Genomic DNA, 22,594 nt, shown 5'->3' with positions numbered 1-22,594 from the left:
TGCTCCAAAGGAAAAGAGCAAAACTGATTTTCCCAGGAGAAAGAATCTCAGGATGAAAGTGATTCATAGCCTGATATTTATTTTAGCTATCTCCATCCTGCACAGCGGAGATAAGAGAACCAGTATTTATTTTTTTATTTATTTTATTATTTAAATTTATATACCGCCCTATCTCCCAAAGGACTCAGGGCGGTTCACAGGCATATAAAACATCGATACACAAAATTAAAATAATCTTTAAAAAACTTATTCCAATGCCCTATCATTAAAAATAGAAATATAAATATTAAAATCAATTTAAAACCCCTATAAAATTTAAAATCTAAGCCAGTCCTGCACAGATGAATAAATGTGTCTTGAGCTCGCGACGGAAGGTACGAAGGTCCGGAAGTTGGCGGGGTCCTGGGGAGCTCGTTCCAGAGGCGGGAGCCCCACAGAGAAGGCCCTTCCTGGGCGTCGCCAGGCAACACTGCCTAGCTGACGGCACCCTGAGGAGTCCCTCTCTGTGAGAGCGCACGGGTCGGTGAGAGGTATCTGGTCGCAGTAGGCGGTCCCGTAGATAACCCGGCCCTATGCCATGGAGCGCTTTAAAGGTGGTCACCAAAACCTTGAAGCGCACCCGGAAGGCCACAGGTAGCCAGTGCAGCCTGCGCAGGATGGGTGTTATGCGGGAGCCACGAGGGCTCCATCTATCACCAGCGCAGCCGCATTCTGACTAACTGTAGCCTCCGGATGCCCTTCAAGGGAGCCCCATGTAGAGAGCGTTGCAGTAATCCAGGCGAGACGTCACGAGGCGTGAGTGACCGTGCATAGGGCCTCCCGGTCCAGAAAGGCGCAACTGGCGCACCAGGCGAACCTGGTAGAACGCTCTCCTGGAGACGGCCGTCAAATGATCTTCTAGAGACAGCCGCCCACCCGGGAGGACGCCTAAGTTGCGCACCCCCTCCATCGGGGCCAGTGACCCGCCACCGATGGTCAGCCGCGGTTTTAGCTGACTGTACCGGGATGCCGGCATCCACAGCCACTCTGTCTTGGAGGATTGAGCTTGAGCCTGTTTCTCCCCATCCAGACCCGTCGGCCTCCAGACACCGGGACAGCACTTGATAACCGTTGGGGTGGTCGGTGTGAAAAGTACAGCTGGGTGTCATCCGCATACAGCTGGTACTTCACACGAAACCACTGATGATCTCACCCAGCGGCTTCATGTAGATGTTAAACAGAAGGCGAGAGAATCGACCCTGCGGCACCCACAAGTGAGGCGCCTCGGGGCCGACCTCTGCCCCCTGTCAACACCGACTGCGACGGTCGGAGAGATAGGAGGAGAACCACCGATAAGCGGTGCCTCCACTCCCAATCCCTCCAATCGGCGCAGCAGGATACCATGGTCGATGGTATCGAAAGCCGCTGAGAGGTCTAATAGGACCAGGGCAGAGGAACAACCCCTATCCCTGGCCCTCCAGAGATCATCCACCAACGCGACCAAAGCCGTCTCCGTGCTGTAACCGGGTCGGAAACCGGACTGGAACGGGTCTAGATAGACAGTTTCATCCAGGTGCAAGGGAAACTGATATGCCACCATACTCTCTACAACCTTCGCCGCGAAGCGAAGGTTGGAGACCGGACGATAATTACCTAAAACAGCCGGGTCCAGGGAAGGCTTCTTGAGGAGGGGCCTCACCACCGCCTCTTTCAAGGCGGCCGGAAAGACTCCCTCCACCAAAGAAGCACTCGTAATCGCCTGGAGCCAGCCTCGTGTCACCTCCTGCGTGGCCAGCACCAACCAGGAGGGGCACGGGTCCAGTAAACATGTGGTGGCATTTAGCCTCCCCAACAACCTGTCCATGTCCTCGGGAGCGACAGGGTCAAACTCATCCCATACAATGTCACCAAGACCGCCCTCAGCCGTCTCACCCGTATCACCGCAATCTTGGTCCAAACCAAAATGATACAGTAGTCATCTTACTGTATCATTTGTAAGTCTGCAGAAGTACTGGCAGTAGGACTTGAGTGTATCTTTGTTTGCAGGTAAGTTATCTTTCTACAGATTTGAAATAAAAAAAAAATGTTGCTAGGATAGAAAAAGAAGGCAGTGAGGGAGAGAGAAAGAGGGGGAGAGAGCTGGAATTTTCTTTCAAACGTGAATGCTAGGTGAAAACACTTTCACTTGGCAATCGACCAGAGATGATGTGGCTGTTCAAAATTCACGGGATAGTGTGAAATTAAAGAGAGTTTATTTTTTGCTATACAGTTCTCTGTTGATGTGCAACAATTAGCGTTAATATCCAGTAAAGGGTTTTCATTTTGGTTTGGTTTGGTTTGACATTTTTAAGTGTTAGAAAATAGAGGCAACAGCTCTGGGTTTGCCCTCATTAAAATCATTAGCATAACTGCCCTCCAAGAAAACGGCATGTATATGTATTAGGAATTGAGCTTGACTTCAGCCTCTCATTACCTGCAATGTTAAAAAGTTTTCCTAATTCATTATGGATTACATCCTAAATCTTAATAAATAAAGTGCAATTTTCTTTAATAATAAATGTGTGAGACTTATTTCACACACAAAAACACAACAACCATGAAAATGGTTATGTAGCAGGGTCAGAACTCCAAATAGTTTTATTTTTAGATAAGAGTCTATTAAAATTATGTAATTTTAATAATGTAATAATGTGAGCTAACCAGAGTCACCCTTCATTTTCACAGGAATAAATTTCTAAAAAGAAACGTGTTATGGGATCTTTCAGATTTTTCTATAGTCCTAAACCAACTTCTCAACAAAGCTGTTGCTCCTAGTTTTGCTATACAGAATGTCTTACTTCTCAAACTAAATGACTGCAATAACTATAGGCTAAATAAGCCAAAATGTCTATTTCTCAAGCAATGGGCTTAGACATTCTGCTGAACTGGAAGCAAACTGTATTAATTTGCTATGTAAAGGCAAGCTTGGATTGGTTCATACAAGAAGTTAAGCCATAAAATAGGTTATTTTGTCTATGTGATAGTTGCTTAGCAAATTGTGTATATCCAGCAACTGTATTTCATAAACTGTAGCTTATGGCCTAAAGTGACTATAAATCCAGTCCTTATATTTATTCAATCCATTAGTTAATGGACTATCCACTGTGTAGTGTGATGCACAATTTCAGTCAATGTGCATCTTGCTATTCAGCTTTGAATTAAATATCTTTATGCCACTACATAAAACTTGTATTTTTAACAGATTGTATATATCCAAGAAATAGAAAATAGAAAATTTGAGGAAAATTTTCATCAATTATTGCTGCTGCTAATATGATGATGGTGATTGGTCACAGAGTCAGCCAGATTTTTATTATCTGTTCACTACAACGTGAAGTCACAGCTGCCAGGTCTTTAGCTGATATTGGCCTTTGTAGCCATCACATTGTTCCCAAGAACCTAGAATCATAATGTACCAGTATATCATATGTACAAATTGAAGGAGTCTGGCCTTTTTCAATTGGCAGAAATTCTGTCAATCTGCGGATTTTCTAAGCGCCATCCCAAAATTTTTGCTATGGCACCCAGTCTGCCAATTACCACACCACACCACCTTTGAATTTGGATTTTCAGATCTTGATACTTTGTGATCTTCTCCAATTCTTTGCCTTCTATTCTACTATGCCCTAATATTGCCACGTTAATTATCCACACTTATTTTCTTTTCAACCACGGTCGTACTTGTTATTACTATATAAACAGAAATCTGCAGTCACATCTGCCAGTTCTTATCTACGGTTGGTTTCCATAGAAAGTAACTTCAAGTTAACATATATTTAATGTATATGGGTGAAATCCAAAAGCAGGGAAGAATTTAACATTTTGCACTTGCATATTTATTGTCGCTTCACACTTTTGAAAATTATGTTTGACAACTTGACACTTTATTTTTTTCAAACCAATTAAGCTGTTGGGAGACTCAATTACTATATAACATGGGTTAGGAACTCCTCAATGCCCTCCCATCTTATCCCTCTTTTATTTCCTCTTGCTTTTTATTAACAGAGTGGAGGAACTCATTAGGAACCTTGTTAATGTTAATTTTGCCTTCTTCATTATGACAGACATTTTATCTCTGCAGTCTTTAAGCACCACCTCATTTAGTCCAAAATTATTCAGACTATGAAAGGAACGGTGCATGTTCCATTCACTCCTTGGTTGTGTGTTAGAGAATAATCTTTTATATGCAGACTATTTGAAGTGCAAATGACTCAGAAAAAGAAATGGGGTTCCTCAGCTCCATTGCCAAATCATTGGATTAGCTGGCCTAAAGTAATACAAGAAATGCCAAAATTTCTGAACTAGAAAATTTGCTCGTTGGATTTCTTCTAAGGGGAAATGTTTACAAATAAATACACAAGTATGGAGAAATGAGTATTTCCATAATGATGCTTTTGTAGCCACTACTATAAGCTAAAGGTTCCCCTCACACGTGTGTGCTAGTCGTTCCCAACTCTAGGGGGCAGTGCTCATCTCCGTTTCAAAGCCAAAGAGCCAGCACTGTCCAAAGATGTCTTCATGGTCATGTGGCCAGCATGACTAAATGCCAAAGTCACACAGAACGCTGTTACCTTCCCACCAAAGGTGGTCCCTTTTTCTGTACTTGCATTTTTACGTGCTTTCAAACTGCTAGGTTGGCAGAAGCTGGGACAAGTAGTGGGAGCTCACTCCGTTATATGGCACTAGGGATTTGAACCTCTGAACTACCAACCTTTCGATCAACAAGCTCAACATCTTAGCCACTGAGCCACTGTGTCCTAGCCACTACTATAGTGACTGTTTATATATGTTTAGCCCAATCCTCATATTCATCATATTCAGCTTTCCAACTCAATTTAGGATTCCTTGAATAACAGTTTTCATCAGGAGTTTGTCTGACAGAAAATTGAATAAGGATAAAATATCTTCAACTTTATTTTTAATAGTTAAAGAAGAGCAGAAGCAGGATGAAAAGAATTATTCTTCCCTCCTGTATGATGATCCTTCACTAATTATTCATAACAGTTCTGTCTGAAAAGGAGCAGCAATGGACTGAATTTCATATCAATGAACAACGTGATTTGTAACTGGATGGCAAACAGATACTGAAGCAAAACGAACAGGTGGCTTGAGATATATTACTATACTGTTGTCAAAATCCATTAACCATAACAATAAATATAGGCACATTTATAAAATGACAGTCGTAATATTGAAGTACAATATTAAGGACAATATTCATATTTAATGTGTTTTAAACTGTTACAGAACGATGACACTTTTAGCACACATTATTTGAAAAAGTTTGCTTTCAACTGAGATTTATTCAGTCAATGTGTAATGGTATGCTGGTTAATTAAAACCTCTTTTAGGGGGGAAAAAATACCTGGAGAGATTTACAACTGAATACATTTATAAATGCCTCTTAATTTGTTAGAAATTTGGAGATACTATTGGCCTCAGAGAGAAAGATCTAGTATACCATCCTTATTTAAACCTCTTGCAGTTATAATGCCAAAACTGATCATCATGACTGCTAGTTATAGATTTTATAAATTCCAGAATCAGCTGTTTGCTATTTGTATTTTTAGACAAACTTTCATCTTACAGAGTTTCTAGCCCTCGTTTCCATAAATATATGCCTAATTATGGACAGGATATGAACACAAGGTTCCGGTTCCAGTGAGCACGAGAGCAACAGATAAATAGGGAAGCTCTTCTGAGACCTATTGTCAAATGACAACTTTTGCTTAAATACCCATCGCTACCAGGACAATCAAGTATCCCCACTTTAATGAAGTCCTGAGGATCCCTGCGATATATTTCAAGAGCGATAATTTCAGCTTACTGCTCCTCTATAATCACCGGCAACTACCACTCAACTGCCGTTACTATTTCCATCTTGTAACGGCCGCCCACACCCGATCGACCTGAATTTTGTAGCAGCCATCACTGCCAGGGCAGCCTGCACCACCATAACTACATCCAAGGATCAATTAACACAAGTGCCGGGTGAGTTGCTAAGGAGGTTTAGCACCACCCACACTACTTCTGCCTCGCTAAAGCCGCGATTCAAACAGCCGCCGCCACCGCCCACCGCTGACCCACGCCGCATCCGCAATTCTGACAGCCACAGCCACCGCCGCCGCCCACACCCGATCGAGCTGAATTTTGTAGCAGCTGTCACTGCCAGGGCAGCCAGCACCACCGGAACTACATCCAAGGATCAATTAACCCAAGTGCCGGGTGAGTTGCTAAGAAGGCTTAGCACCACCCACACTGCTTCTGCCTCCATACCTAAAGGACCTTTTAAATCTCCCGCCAATCTCCACCATAAACATAGTGGATCACAGCATCCACAATTACCATCCCTGCTTACTCCATTCTCACATCACTTCCTTCTCTGCAACCTCCAGTATCCCTACTCCAAACTTATTACCAGTGAAAGTGAAAGAGAGAAATAGAAGTTGAGAAAGATTGTTTAAGAAAATATACTTCCTCAATTATTGAATAATTATAAAAATTATTCAATAAATAAAATAGAAGTAATAAGAAAGATACTGCTTCATTACTAATTACATAATTTATTCAAAAATAATATATATATATATATATATATATATATATATATATATATATATATATATATATATATATATATATATATATATATATATATATATATATATATATATATATATCACTATGTCAGCCAAAAAATCCAACAGATCAACCATTGATGCTGATAAAAACTTAGAAACAATAATAATAGCTGCAATTGAAAAAAACTTAGAAAAAAGAATACTAGCTATTGAACAAAACCTAGAAAAAAGAATACTAGCTATCGAACAAAACTTAGAAAAAAAATCCTAAATGTTATTGAACAAAGTTTCACCAATCTGATAAAACAAATTACATCACAAAAAAATGAACTCTCGACTGATCTAAATCTCTTCCCAACTCATCTAACATAACATAATACTCATCCTTCAACTCAACCTAAACAACAAATAACTACTGACCAACTAATTAGAGATGCCTTGGAGAGAGGTCAAAAAATAAATAATGCAATATTATTTGGTCTAGAAAACACAAACGAACCAGATATCACCAAAATTCACAACATAATTGGAAATTATAATCCATCATCCATCTCCCCAAATGAAATAATTGCAGTCTCCAGAGATGGACCAGAATATTAAAACAGTGACGGATCAATAGCACCAAGATTCTGCAGAGTCATCTGCATAAACGAGAACAGCAAACGTAAGTTCATATATACCATCAACTCAATTGCTAAAACAAACCCTGCCTACAGTAAACTTAGATCACGCCCCGATCTATCTTTCCTGCAACGGATACGTTCTCGTGAACTCTGCACTGAACTTAAAAGAAGACAAGACAATGGTGAATCAAATCTATATATTGATTACCGTGCCAATTGCATAAAAAATAAATCCTACAATCAAAAACTCACCACCAAACCCCCCATCACCCAAAACATCCAACCAGCCATCCCAATGATCTATCAAGTACCCATCAGCCAACCATCCATCGAAACTGTCATCCAATCAGCCATCCAACAAACCATTCAACCAGCCATCTGAACATCCATCCAACCAACCTTACAAACAACCATCCAACCAGCCTTTCAACCATCCATCCAACCAACCATATCAACAAACAGTCAAGTACCCAACATCCAAACACTCACCACCCAAAACATCCATCCACCCATCCAGCCTCCTATACAACCACCAGTTATACATATCCTTCAACCAACTAACATTCAAAATTAGGTATGCACGCCCCTTACCTCTTTAACACCTCTCTCTACAGATTTTAAATGTAAATTGATGATCGCAAGAAGTATTGTTAACAAATTACCTGAATTTATCCTCCTGCTAAACAGTGGTACATTTGATATTATATTTATTTGTGAAACATGGCTAATCTCATCCATCCCTGATTCCATCATTTTAAACAAAGAATATCAAGTTCACCGTTCAGATCGTGAAAACCGAAGAGGTGGTGGAGTGGCTATTTTCTATAAGAAGTCACTGAATCTAAAAAACATTCAAGTTGCACACAAACTTTCTCTTCCTGAAACTATTGTATGTGACCTATCATCTAATACCACACTTCGATTCATTCTATGCTACAGAGCCCCTGACTACGACATTACTCATGCTAATATTTTAACCTCACTACTAACATGGGCTGCCTCTTGCCCATATCCACTCATCTTCCTGGGTGACCTAAATTTACCTCTCATCAACTGGATAACAAACGAATGTACAACTGATCCAATCCACACTACAATATACAACGCTGTTACAAACCTAGGTCTTGAACAACTTGTAACTAACAGTACAAGACTAAACAACTGCCTTGACCTCATCTTCTCCAACAACACCAATACCATTTATGGACTACAAATAAGAGAACCCTTTTCCAACAGTGATCATTGCATGATTGACTTCCGTCTTAATATACATCGTCACTTAAATTGTCATATCAATAGCATTCCCATCTACAACTTCAAAAAAGCCAATTATGACCTTATAAACAATGATCTTTCATCTCTGGACTGGCTAAATCTGTTCTCATCCTGTATAACTGCTGAAGACCACTATAGAGTTTTCCTACTCGAAATCAACAGAGTCATCAAACTATACGTACCCCTAACTACCACCAAGATTAGGAAAAGCAAACTACCCATATCAATAAAAAAGCTTCAATCTAAAAAAAATCCCTCTGGAAAATCAACAAAACGGGCTATGTAGCAAATTTTAAAAATCGCTACAGAACTATATGCAACCAAATAAAAACCGAATGCACAAATTACCACACCAAGCAAGAAGAGAATCTTCTGCACACTAATTCCAGTCGTGCCTTCTATAATTTTGTCAACAACAAGCTTAGACTCTAGATCCATGCCACCACTAAAAGATTCTAACGGCAATGAATACAATAACGAAGTAACTAAACCTAACCTCTTTAACAAATTCTTTGGCTCAGTTTTTGTCAACAGTGATGGTTCATATCCCACATTCCCAAATACAAGCAATGCGTATGACGACTTAACAAATATAGATTTTACAGAAGAAAATGTTGGTAAAGCTCTTTGTAACTTGAAACCATCTCTATCCATTGGACCTGATGGACTTTGTGCTTACTTCTTAAAAAAAACTCTCTAGTAATTTAGCAGAACCCCTAAATATAATCTTTAATAAAACTTTCACAACCAGTTCCCTTCCCAATCTCTGGTCACTAGCCACAGTCATTCCAGTTTTCAAAAAGGCGACCCCAGCTTAGTTGATTATTATAGACCAATCTCCCTATCTTGCGTCGCCTGCAAAGTAATGGAATCCATTATCAACCAATCCATTACCCTGCACTTAGAAATACACAACCTTCTCTCAAATAAACAATTTGGCTTCAGGAAAAAATTATCATGCAATTTACAACTTCTCCACTGTAAAAACCTATGGACTTCAAATCTTGATCTAGGTAAATCAATAGATGCAATATACATAGACTTCTGTAAAGCTTTTGACTCAGTAGTACATGATAAACTTCTCCTAAAATTAAAATCCTATGGCATTTCAGGACCCTTACACAACTGGATATCTGCTTTTCTGTCAAACAGACAACAAATAGTTAAAATTGGTAATGCTCTATCAAATTCTGTTCCTGTCAAGAGTGGTGTTCCTCAAGGTAGCGTTCTTGGACCAACTCTCTTTATAATATACATAAATGATCTTTGTGATCATATCTCAAGTAACTGTGTTCTCTTTGCTGATGATGTCAAACTTTTCAACACCACTGACAATACATCCACAATTCAAAAGGACCTTGATCATCTAACTGCTTGGTCTAAAATTTGGCAACTACAAATCTCAACCAGTAAATGCTCAGTCTTGCATATTGGAAGAAAGAACCCAATCACAAAGTACATGCTTGATGGTCATTGCCTCGCAGATGACCCCCACCCTGTCAAAGACCTTGGAGTTTTTATATCTAACAATTTAAGTGCCAAAGCCCACTGCAACTATATAGCAAAAAAGGCTCTAAGAGTTGTTAACTTAATTCTACGTAGCTTCTTTTCAAAAAACACCACGCTACTGACCAGAGCATATAAAACATTTGCTAGGCCAATTCTTGATTACTGCTCTCCTGTCTGGAACCCATACCATATATCTGATATCAACACAGTTGAGCGTGTCCAAAGGTATTTTACGAGAAGAGTTCTCCACTCCTCCGAAACCAATAAAATACCTTATTCCACCAGACTTGATATCCTGGGTCTAGAAAACTTGGAACTTCGTCGCCTTCGGCAGGACCTGGGTTTAGCTCATAAAATCATCCGTTGTAATGTCCTTCCTGTCACTGACTTCTTTAGTTTCAATAACAATATCACAAGAGCTACCAACAGATTTAAACTCAATGTCAACCGCTCCAGTTTAGATTGCAGAAAACACGATTTCTGTAACAGAATTATATATGCTTGGAATGCACTACCTGACTCTGTGGTTTCTTCTCATAACCCCAAAAGCTTTACTCAAAAACTATCCATGGTTGACCTCACCACTTTCCTAAGAGGACTCTAAGGGGCGTGCATAAGAGCAGAAACGTGCCTACCGTTCCTGTCCTATTGTTTCTTCCCCTATATATATATATATATATATGTTTATAATACCTTGTTTCTCCTCATATATATGTTTATATATTATATAATCCTTTATGCAATGCTTGTATATATTGTTACGACAAATAAATAAATAAATAAAATAAATAAAATAAACAAGCAAAGATGACAGAATTAGCATTTTGATGTTCTTTTATATGGCTGCAACATTCCTTTAGTTCATCATATTTATTCTGATATAACAGTAATGTACATTTTCAATACATTGTTTTTGTTTTATGTTTTTTTTTTAATTTTAATTAAAAGCCCCATGTATTTTCGAAGCCTAAATCTTCCAAAAACATATGTAAAGTTATATCATAACAGGAATTCATTTATGAGTTTCTTCCCAGCATTATAAACAAATGCCATTCGATATATATACATCCACCATCAAGCATTTCATTTGTAAGTCACAGTGTTAGCACAACAGATAACAATTTCAAACTGACATGTTTAGATTCAATATTTCTTCCATCTTCAAACTACATGGATGAGTCTGATCCAGTGGTGGGTTTCAACATTTTTTACTACCGGTTCTCTGGGTGTGGCTTGGTGGGCATGGCATGGCATGGCTTGGTGGGTGTGGCTTGGTGGATGTGGCAGGGGAAGGATACTGTAAAATCTCCATTCCCTCCCCAATCCAGGGGAAGATTACTGCAAAATCCCCATTTCCTCCCAATCAGCTGGGACTTGGGAGGCAGAGAATAGATGGGGGCGGGGCTAGTCAGAATTTTTACTACCGGTTCTCTGAACTACTCAAAATTTCCGCTACCGGTTCTCCAGAACTGGTCAGAACCTGCTGAAACCCACCTCTGGTCTGATCCTTGTGTTATTCTTCCCTGCCACCTTGCTCTGCTCATAGGAGTGCAAGAAAAATAAATGCATTCTTTTCTGCTCATTGCAGTTTATCTGATTAAACAAAGGTGAAACTGAAGTTCTAAATCTGGTTTGTTTAAATAAACAATAATTAAAATAATTGCAGTTTAGGTGTGGGGCAAACCAAGTGAGAATCAGAAACAGAAGCAGATGTTCCTAATCTCCTCATATTCTCACCTGAAGTGAGAATGCCTGGACCAGTGAAACATAATTTAACATAACAGCAAGGTCACCATTTCACACGCACTACTTTCAATGAAGAAGTTGCTACGTAAATTTCTAATAGCTCTTCAGAGTGTCCAGATCTACTTCAAGTCTACTTCATGTGGCCATCTGTAAGGTACCACAAATATTTCACATGACCAGAGACAATTATAAGTCAAATCAAGAAGATCCCAACAAGCTACTATTTATTGTTTCAAACTCGACTGAAATCCTAATGTTTTCTGACTATCTCTTCATTTCTTTTTTTCCTTGTGTGACAAATTCCTTCTGTATCTAATCACACCACTTGGCCAAATAAAATATGATTCTATTCCTATTCCCATTCCCATTCGCTTCACTTTCCTTCCACTCTATTCTCTTTTTTTTTTAGTTTTTCACTGTGTTTTTACCTGTTCTTGTAAACAAAGATAGTTTATTTCTTCTACCCACAATTGATATTGCAAAATAGAAAGCAAGCCAGGAGCCACTGTTATCAAATCCTGATCGTTAAAAATATCTAATAGAACATCTTTAGTTTAGTTTAGTTTACTTTATTGTCATTGCACATGGTATAATGAAATTAAATGCCGTCTTCAGTGTACATTATAACTATAAAAATAAAAACACGAACATACGTTCTATATAATTGAAACTGAAAACCTGATATTGCACTATACCATAGAATTCAATGTGGTTATTGCCGTGGGATAAAAGCTATTTTTCAGCCTATTTGTCCTTGTTTTTGTTGTCCTGTATCATCTGCCAGATGGTAACAGTTGAAAAAAAGGGTGCCCAGTGGATCTTTAAGAATGTTCTGAACTTCCTTAAGGCAGCAGGAGCTATAAAGCTCTTCCAAAGCAGGGAGAGGGTAAGAATAATCATGGAGTTCAATCCATGATTTGCAAATAACATAAAATGATCGTTCTTTAGCGATCGATCACACCATCATTAATGAAAAAAAATAGTACTATTTTGATCCTTTAAAAGCTTACCTCTTGGAGAACCCTCTTCATTTTCAACAGCAATGTTTTTACCGCTGTGCAGTCTTGCATCATCAGACGGAAGGGCAAAGATTCTAGGCCGCCACCTTCCTCCACGGCTGCAAAAGGCCATTCTATAGATGGGCTGTTGGCCAGCTGGTTCACGCGAGGACACCGTGCTTCCCCTCGATCCACTTCCTTGGATAACTTAAGAGAAAGGTTCCTGTCAAGAAATAACATCCATAGGTTAGCAAACAACGCTAATGCGGAGCTGCTTTTCTAGAAAAAGAATTAAAAAGATGAAGCACTGTTCAAACAAAGGCCTATTAACTTTCTCTACATTCCCTGCAGTCTTCAGTACTTTCAGCACAATGATCCATAAATCTGTTTCTGAAGTGATTTCTGAAGAACTTGAAAGCAAGGTTCTATACTCAGGCCATTACTTACCTATTTAAATCTGAGGGCAACATCTCGATTAATAAGGAAAAGCTATAAAACTCATGACCCTTCAAGCACTTTGAGAAAGAGAAACTGATTCAGATTCATAGACAAATAACTTGGGGCAATAAATTCCAAAATTAAAGAGCAAAATAAAAAAAGGAAAAGAATACAAATAAGGTAACGCCGACAGTAGAAAGAGAAATGGGAGGAGATGCAAAGCATTAGTTAGGAGACAAACAAGGATATTTCAGCATGCATAAGAGACTGAACCACGAGAATTACTTCTCTGTCTATATACTTCATTCTTTGTGCACATTTTGGTTCTAGTTTTTCTCTCAATAAAATCCTAATAGCTGTCTTATGTAGCAGATCATTTTGAATTATGCTGTCAGGTTGCATGCAAGTTAAATATAAATGGTCTTCCTGCCTGAGCCCCATAGCAATTATGCATAATTAGTTCTTAATCAGCATCAAAAAGAAAAACAAATTCTGTTCATGAACCCACATACATATACTAGAAAGAATCTTGGTTCAAGTCAGAATGAATTGTGAAAATAGAATCAATTGCACAAAGGTAAAAATGGAATTTCTGGAAACTTCAGAAGTTTTATGATGATCTCACTGGATGTAATTTTAAGGACCTGTCAAAGAGAAAGAGAGGGTCGAAGTATTCTCTAAAACACCTGAGGGTAGGACAAGAAGTAATGGATGTAAATAATTAAGGAGAAATTTCCTGTCAGTGAGAACAATTAATCAGTAGAACAGCTTGCCTCCAGAAGCCGTGGGTGCTCCCTCAATGGAAGTTTCTAAGAAGAGATTCAACAGTTTTTGCCCAGAATGTTATAGGATTTCCTGCCCCTGCTAGTAATTAGTTGGTCACTCTTGCTATAAATGGATGAGTATGGAAACTGACTTTGCTTGGTGATGCTGAACCATAACAACCAGCAGTCCAAGTAACAAGCATTATGATGAAAAATATTGGGAGATATAATTCAACCAAATCAGGGCTGCAGACAATGCAATTAAGAAAAAAAAATGCTTAATGCAAAAGAAAAGAAATACATGCGATCAGAACAAAGGTTCTTTTAAGACAAAATTGTTTTCAAATTTCCATGAAACTATTGTCTTAATGGTCTTATTGGTATTAATTAAAATACCCACAAATGCCAATGTTAGAGTGACATTTCCTTGAACAGAGTCATTCATATCTCGTAGCAGGAATACATTAAGTGAGCTCATTGCATAAGAGGAAAATTGGGTCAAACATTTGTATGAAAATAATGTTTACCTTGAAGTTTGGAGTCAATGTTTTAAATAAGAATAATGGCTATGAACAGAGAGTAAGACAAAAACAACATGAAATAAAAAATATATAAGATAGTATAAAAATCTTTATATTTACAATAAAATTCATTAAAGTAGGCTTCAAAAGATGGAATGTTTGAAAAACAATTATATCATTCATATATATAATACAGGGTGAAGTTGGGGTTGGAGGTGATTATAAACACTATGAACACAGAAATCAGAAATAATTTTAAAAATAGTGTTTTAATATCCCCTTTTACCCAACAACTTCCAAATCATATTGAATCTCTCATGGGGAATTTCAAAGATATCTTCAATAAATTAAAATTTGAAAACATAAGAAAGTATCCACTGGTACATCATATTGGCAAGGTATATGAGCTGCAGTGGCACAATGGTTAGAATGCAGTACTGCAGGCTACTTCTGCTGACTGCCAGCTGCCTGCAATTTGGCAGTTCGAATCTCACCAGGCTCAAGTTTGACTCAGCTTTCCCTCCTTCTGAGGTGGGTAAAATGAGGACCCGGATTGTTGGGGGCAATATGTTGACTCTGTAAATTGCTTAGAGAGGGCTGTAAAGCCCTGGGAAGTGGTATATAAATCTAAATGCTATTGCTATATGGTTGATATTTTATGAGTATTTAAGATTATAAGATGGAAAAGTAGATGTAAAAAAATAGTTCCAGACCTCCTATGAAAAAGGAACTATTCAAAGGTTCTACCTAATTGCTGAGAATTTCTAACATCTATAATATAATTTATCTTATCAATTAATGAAGAAAAAACCATGAACCTAAGTTGCATTCTATTCCATTATCACATCAAATAGTGAAAAGCTAATATTACTTTTTTAATGTTGTTTATGGCAAGTTTCCACTTTATGACCCGTTAAGAAGAAAACTTAATGTTTTTTAAGAGTTGTGACACATACATGCATAATTTATTCTTTTCAAAAGCCTGAAAACCCTTAATTTTTCTTTTTCTCTGCCTTTATTTTCCCCCACAAAAGTACTAATTAATCCAAAATGCTGAAAACAATGCAAACCATCAAAAAGAACTGAATGTATTTCACCATATATTTGACAATCCTATAAATAATGACAGAACAACAGCTTGAAATAGATTCAAGTAAAGGGGTGCATGTTTGCAAATGTATGCATGGAGCTAATATTTGCTTTGTTGTCTATAGAGCTAGAAGCCTATATTTCTTCCCTTCACATCTATATTGCACGTCACCTGAGTTCTACTTGTTATTCAAATTCCTGTAGAATGAGAAAGAACTGAAAATCACATATTGGATCCCAGAACAATATAAGAATGCACAAATACCACAACACATAGATCTGAAACTTGAGACAGTTTTGTTGGGCATCCTTTCAGGAAACTATAATAAAGGTAGCACATATTTGGTTTTTACGTATCTTAACAGCAGCTAGGAAAAACCCAGAAACCCCTGCAGATGATATTATTATCAAAAAAAAATTTCTAGAGTGTGCAGAAATGGACAGGTTAACCTTAAAAATTAAAGGAAAAGAAGATTCAGATTATTTTACATGGGAATTATTCTACAAATGGTTAAATGACAGCTATTGAGGTTAGAAGAGTGGAATTGGATGAAATATGTCTACATGAGAAAGAAAAATAGATGAGCTATTATTTTGATGGTTATATTTTCATAAATGTTTCATAATAACAGAGTTGGACCGGACCTTGGAGGTCTTCTAGTCCAACCCCCTGCCCAGGCAGGAAACCCTACACCATTTCAGACAAATGGTTATCTAACATCTTCTTAAAAACTTCCAGTGTTGGAGCATTCACAACTTCTGCAGACAAGTTGTTCCACTGATTAATTGTTCTCACTGTCAGGAAATTTCTCCTTTGTTCTAAGTTGCTTCTCTCCTTGATTAGTTTCCACTCATTGCTTCTTGTTCTACCCTCAGGTACTTTGGAGAACAGTTTGACTCCCTCTTCTTTGTGGCAACCCCTGAGATATCAGAACTAGTCCTTCTTTTCATTAAAATAGACATACCGAGTTCCTGCAAACATTCTTCATATGTTTTAGCCTCCAGTCCCCTATTCATGTTTGTTGCTCTTCTCTGCACTCTTTCTAGAGTCTCAACATCTTTTTTACATTGTAGCGACCAAAACTGGATGCAGTATTCCAAGTGTGGCCTTACCGAGGCATTATAAAGTGGTTTTAACATTTCACGTGATCTTGATTCTATCCCTCTCTTTATGCAGCCCAGAAATGTGTTGGCTTTTTGGACAGCTGCTGCACACTGCTGGCTCATATCTAAATGGTTGTCCACTAGGACTTCAAGATCCCTCTCACAGGTACTACTATTGAGCAATGTACCACATATACGGTATCTGTGCATTTTGTTTTTTTTGCCTAAATGTAGAACCTTACTTTTTTCACTGTTGAATTTCATTTTGTCAGATAGTGCCCAATGTTCAAGTATTTCAAGATCCTTCTGTATCATGAGCCTATCTTCTGGAGTGTTGGCTATTCCTGCCAGTTTGGTGTCATCTGCAAATTTGATGAGTTCCCCATCTATCCCCTTGTCCAAGTCATTGATGAAGATGTTGAAGAGTACTGGGGCTAAAACAAAGCCTTGGAGTACTCCACTGCATACTTCCCTCCATGTACATGCAGTTCCATTGAGGACTACACATTGAGTGCGGTTGGCCAGCCAGTTACGAATCCATCTGGTGGTGGTGCAATCTAACCCACATTTTTCTACTTGATCTAGTAGTAGGTTCTGGTCTACTTTATCAAATGCTTTACTTTATAATCGATACTTTGATGGAAGATAGTATACAGTACGTTGTAAAGATGATCAATATTATTGCATATTGTATATTTGTGTGTATGCACCAAGACAAATTCCTTGTGTCCAATCACACTTGGCCAATAAAAAGTTCTGTTCTGTTCTGTTCTATTCTATTCTATAGATCATATAGCATAGATAGATAGATAGATAGATAGATAGATAGATAGATAGATAGATAGATAGATAGATAGATATAAATATAGATATATAGATATAGATATATAGATATATAGGTATATAGATATATAGATATATAGATATATATTTTCTGAGGTTTTCACGGGTGTTTGTATGTAGGTCTTTGGTTGTTCGGGTTTTCTCCCGTGTAAAATTGGAAGTGTCTTGGCGACGTTTTGACGAAGTCTCATTCGTCATCTTCAGGCTTCAGCTTCGTGCTTCTGGGAGCAATGTGTGATCGCAGCTGTTTCTTCCTTTTCGAAACGTCGCCAAGACACTTCCAATTTTACACGGGAGAAAACCCGAACAACCAAAGACCTACACACATACATACATACATACATATATATATATGATTATAGTGACAATGATGATGTTGTATGTAAACACCTTGGACGAGAGAATGCACTGTTCAACACAGAAATGAAATGTACGATATAAAATAATAAAAAAATATTTCAAAAAAAAAAAAAGAATGCCTATAAAGAGAGGAAATAGAGAGAAAAATGTTTGCAATGAAGCAGATATTTCCACTTGTGGGCAAGTGCAACCATCCCTGATCTTTTCAGAGGACGGGGGAGGAGAGAAGGGAAGGATTGTTCTCAGTACCACAAAGATGACTGTAGCATTTCTAAAAATGCAAAATAAAAGCATTCTATTTAAAGAAGGATAGAGACATTCCTCCTTTGTTCCAAAGGTTTCATGCATGCTGGTGTTGCAAAAAGTGAGCAGGCTTATCAATTAACAGAATCAAAGCTTAATTTTCAATCAAGATTTTGAGAAACAAAAAGCAATAAACTAATTAAATTTAACATAATTGTGTTGTTCTTTATTACTCAAAAGCTTTTTTTTAATAGAGTTTTTTATAGAGTTTTACCTCTGTAAAATCAAAACTATAGCTCAAAACAAAGTGACTTCTGTACACACAAGTTGTTTTTGATGGGAATATTTTGCTTCGGGCTTACATATAATATATACTTTGTTAAATATACAGGATATCACTGTTAGGTTTTATTTTCCTCCCAAAATAATATATATTTTATCGTTTATCGGTGGTTCTCCTCCTATCTCTCCGACCAGTCGCAGACGGTGTTGACAGGGGGGCAGAGGTCGGCCCCGAGGCGCCTCACTTGTGGGGTGCCGCAGGGGTCGATTCTCTCGCCCCTTCTGTTCAACATCTATATGAAGCCGCTGGGTGAGATCATCAGTGGCTTCGGTGTGAGGTACCAGCTGTACGCTGATGACACCCAGCTGTACTTTTCCACACCGGGCCACCCCAACGAAGCTATCGAAGTGCTGTCCCGGTGTTTGGAAGCCGTACGAGTCTGGATGGGGAGAAACAGGCTCAAGCTCAATCCCTCCAAGACAGAGTGGCTGTGGATGCCGGCATCCCGGTACAGTCAGCTGAGTCCACGGCTGACTGTTGGGGGCGAGTCATTGGCCCCGATGGAGAGGGTGCGCAACTTAGGCGTCCTCCTGGATGAACGGCTGTCTTTTGAAGATCATTTGGCGGCCGTCTCCAGGAGAGCTTTCCACCAGGTTCGCCTGGTGCGCCAAGTTGCGCCCCTTTCTAGACCGGGATGCCTTATGCACGGTCACTCACGCCCTCGTGACGTCTCGTCTGGATTACTGCAATGCTCTCTACATGGAGCTCCCCTTGAGGGGCATCCGGAGGCTTCAGTTAGTCCAGAATGCGGCTGCGCGGGTGATAGAGGGAGCCCCTCGTGGCTCCCGTGTGACACCTATCCTGCGCAGACTGCACTGGCTACCTGTGGCCTTCCGGGTGCGCTTCAAGGTTTTGGTGACCATCTTTAAAGCGCTCCATGGCATAGGGCCGGGCTATTTATGGGACCGCCTACTGCTACCGAATACCTCTCACCGACCCGTGCGCTCTCACAGAGAGGGACTCCTCAGGGTGCCGTCAGCTAGGCAGTGCCGTCTGGCGACACCCAGGGGAAGGGCCTTCTCTGTGGGGGCTCCCACCTCTGGAACGAACTTCCCCAGGACTCCGTCAACTTCCGGACCTCCGAACCTTTCGTCATGAGCTTAAAACACACTTATTCATTTACTTGGGACTGGATTAGTTTTTAAATTTATATTGGTTTTAAATGGGTTTTTATTATTTATATTGCTTTTTAATTCGGCTTTGTAGAATAAGTTTTTTAAATGTGGTTTTAGTGTGTATTTATATGTCTTTTACTTGCCTGTGAACCGCCCTGAGTCCCTCGAGAGATAGGGCGGTATATAAATGTGATTAATAAATAATAAATAAATAAATAAATAAATAATAAATTCCCAGGAGGACAGAGAAAGGGGAGGGAGATTAAGCAGCTGGGAAGAGTTGAATTAGAAGGCAGCACATTAGGGGAGGAGAGGGGTGATGTCCTGGCTAAAAACTTTATGGTCTTGGCCTATTAATAGCAACTGGAATTACTGGAACCGCACCCAAAAGGTGCGGTCACATGATCTATCAGGATGAGTAATAGTATATGGGAAAGACCTTGGGAGACAGTGCAAAAAGATGCTATGCAGGGAATGGTCAGATAAGAAACAGCATAGTCCGCAGCTGGATAGTAAACAGGAAAAGAGGCTCAGAATGATCCCCTATGATTGTGATAGGAGGTATTACAAGCATAGTTATTTTACTATGAGATGGTTTAAGGCTGTGATGGTGAACCTATGGCACGCGTGCCAGAGATGGCACACAGTGTCCTCTGTGGGCACACGAGTCATCGTTCCAGTTCAGTTTTGCCGCACATGCGCATACACCTCCCGCCGGCCAGCTGGTCTTCAGGTCTCTGCCATGCATGCATGGGGGGGCAGGGCGTATGCAGGGGGCACATGCACAGGGGCAGGGTGCCTGCAGGGAGGCTGCACATGCTTGCTCAGGGGCAGAGTGCATGCAGACTGTGCGCGCGCATGCATGGGAAATGCAACACATACATGTGGCTGTGCGCACATTGGATTTTGGGGGTTCTGGTGCACATGCACTTTGGGCATTCAGTCTGAAAAGGTTAGCCGTCACTGGTTTAAGGCTTTTAACTATTTCTTTAAAGTTTTTTGTTCAACCTACTCTCCTAAGAATAGTTACAAAGCCATAATACATTTCTCAATGTAGAAGCATTTCTCAACCCATATTCAAAGCATCTTCAACTGGCTGTTATCATTAATTTACTCATACCTTGGTTTTTGAAGAGCTTGTGAGCCTGGTGAAATGATTAAAGGCTATCTTATACTGTGTTTCCCCGAAAATAAGACCCTGTCTTATATTTTTTTGAACCCTGAAATAAGCCCTTGCCCTTATTTTGGGGCACATGGAGCAAGGCGGGGCTCTTCTTGCCATCTTAGCTGATTTCCAGCTCTGTCTCCCTAATTCTAACCAGAGAAAATGGCGGGGACTGGCTGCGCATGCATTTACAACTTTTCAGGGAGGGCTTATTTTCAGGAATGTCTTATTTTTGAGAAAACATGGTAGCAGTATAAAGCATACTATGAGAGCCAGTTTGATGTAGTTGGTTAAAGTATCAGACAAGAAAATGGGACATTGTTAGTTCTAGTTCTTCCTTAGGCATAAAGCCAGTCAAGTCATCTTGGGCCTGTCATTCCCTCTCAGCCCTAGGAAGAAGGCAATGGCAAACCACTTCTGAAAACTTAGCCAGAAAACGGTAGGGAGGGACTAGTTCCAACAAGCCACCATAAGTCAACACTAACTCAAAAGCACAAAAATGTGTACTGTACTTCAAATTATATGACTTTTGCTCTCTAAGCATGAAAACTTCTGCATTTGTCCATCTTTTTCCCCTAAAAAAAACACACCAAACAAAAGTAGTATTGTTGATGGTGAATCTTTGACCATAAAAAAAAAAAAATGGAATGACAAAGATATCTTAACATAACATAACATAACAACAGAGTTGGAAGGGACCTTGGAGGCTTTCTAGTCCAACCCCCTGCCCAGGCAGGAAACCCTACACCATCTCAGTCAGATGGTTATCCAACATTTTCTTAAAAATTTCCAGTGTTGGAGCATTCACAACTTCTGAAGGCAAGTCGTTCCACTTATCTTTTTATGTCCTTTTTATTTAGCAGAAAACAAAAAGAAATTGACAATGGGCATAAATAAAAAAAAAATCAAAATTTATGTAACATTGTCTCTACTGAATACTCTCAAAGCCAATGTGGCAATTATTATTATTATTATTTATTAAATTTTTATACCGCCCTTCTCCCGAAGGACTCAGGGCGGTGTACAGCCAGAGATAAAAAGTTGATATACATACAATTTAAAACCAAAATTTAAAACTAAGCAAATTGCAAAAGGCCAATATTAAAATTTTAAAAAGTTAAAAACCCTAAGGCAATAAAAACCCAATTTAAAATTAATAACAATATTATGCCAGTCCCGCTTGGATAAATAGATGTGTTTTCAGCTCATGGCGAAAGGTCCGAAGATCAGGTACTTGGCGTAAGCCGGGGGGAAGTTCATTCCAGAGCGTCGGGGCTCCAACAGAGAAGGCCCTACTCCTGGGGGCCGCCAGCCGACATTGTTTGGCGGACGGCACCCTGAGAAGACCCTCTCTGTGGGAGCGTATGGGTCGGTGGGAGGCATAAGATAACAGCAGGCGGTCTCATAAGTACCCGGGTCCCAAGACATTACAAGTTGAAATTCATGATCAATAAACAATGGCAGCAGAGTACATTATGAAAATCAAGCCTATAAGTATCTGTCTCTAAAATAGGGGGGGAAAGCAGGGTTTGGGGTTTTAAAATAGAAAAGCAAAATAAACTTCTGCTTTTGTATTTTAAAATCCCAAACCCTGCTTTCTTTCTATTTTAAGCTAATATGGAGAGAGTGGGGGGAGGGAAGGGAGGGAGGGAGAGAACTTACACTACTACATTTGGTAATAAGACAGAAGAACTTTTTCTCCCTCTGCCAGACAATGTAAAAAGTCAAACTACTATATTATTAGCAAGGCACAAAGAGGAGGGAGAGGACAATGGAATGCAATTAACTAAGTTGTAAGTTATACTTGCAAAGTTTGGTTGAAAGTGAAAGCAATTCTGCTTGCTTTAATTAGAGAGGGG

The 22,594-nt window shown here is 39.3% G+C and overlaps 1 protein-coding gene and 1 long non-coding RNA gene across 4 annotated transcripts in view; one reads left to right on the top strand and one right to left on the bottom strand.

The window, feature by feature from the left end:
• Positions 1–22,594, bottom strand: part of CCSER1 (coiled-coil serine rich protein 1) — a 998,177-nt gene that overhangs the window by 603,317 nt on the left and 372,266 nt on the right. For all 3 annotated transcript variants that reach the window (XM_058193884.1, XM_058193885.1, XM_058193883.1), the window contains exon 6: positions 12,763–12,973. In XM_058193884.1, coding sequence (XP_058049867.1) covers positions 12,763–12,973 — 211 coding nt within the window. The remainder of the gene's footprint in view (positions 1–12,762; positions 12,974–22,594) is intronic.
• LOC131203546 (uncharacterized) lies at positions 1,997–17,182 on the top strand. Its single transcript, XR_009156415.1, has 3 exons — positions 1,997–2,025; positions 16,740–16,832; positions 16,939–17,182. It is a non-coding gene; the product is annotated as an uncharacterized LOC131203546 (long non-coding RNA).

Source organism: Ahaetulla prasina, chromosome 8 (assembly GCF_028640845.1).
Source record: "Ahaetulla prasina isolate Xishuangbanna chromosome 8, ASM2864084v1, whole genome shotgun sequence".
Lineage (NCBI taxonomy): Eukaryota > Metazoa > Chordata > Lepidosauria > Squamata > Colubridae > Ahaetulla > Ahaetulla prasina.
Note: the sequence above shows the minus strand (reverse complement) of the source record. Positions and strands in the feature narration are given on the sequence as shown.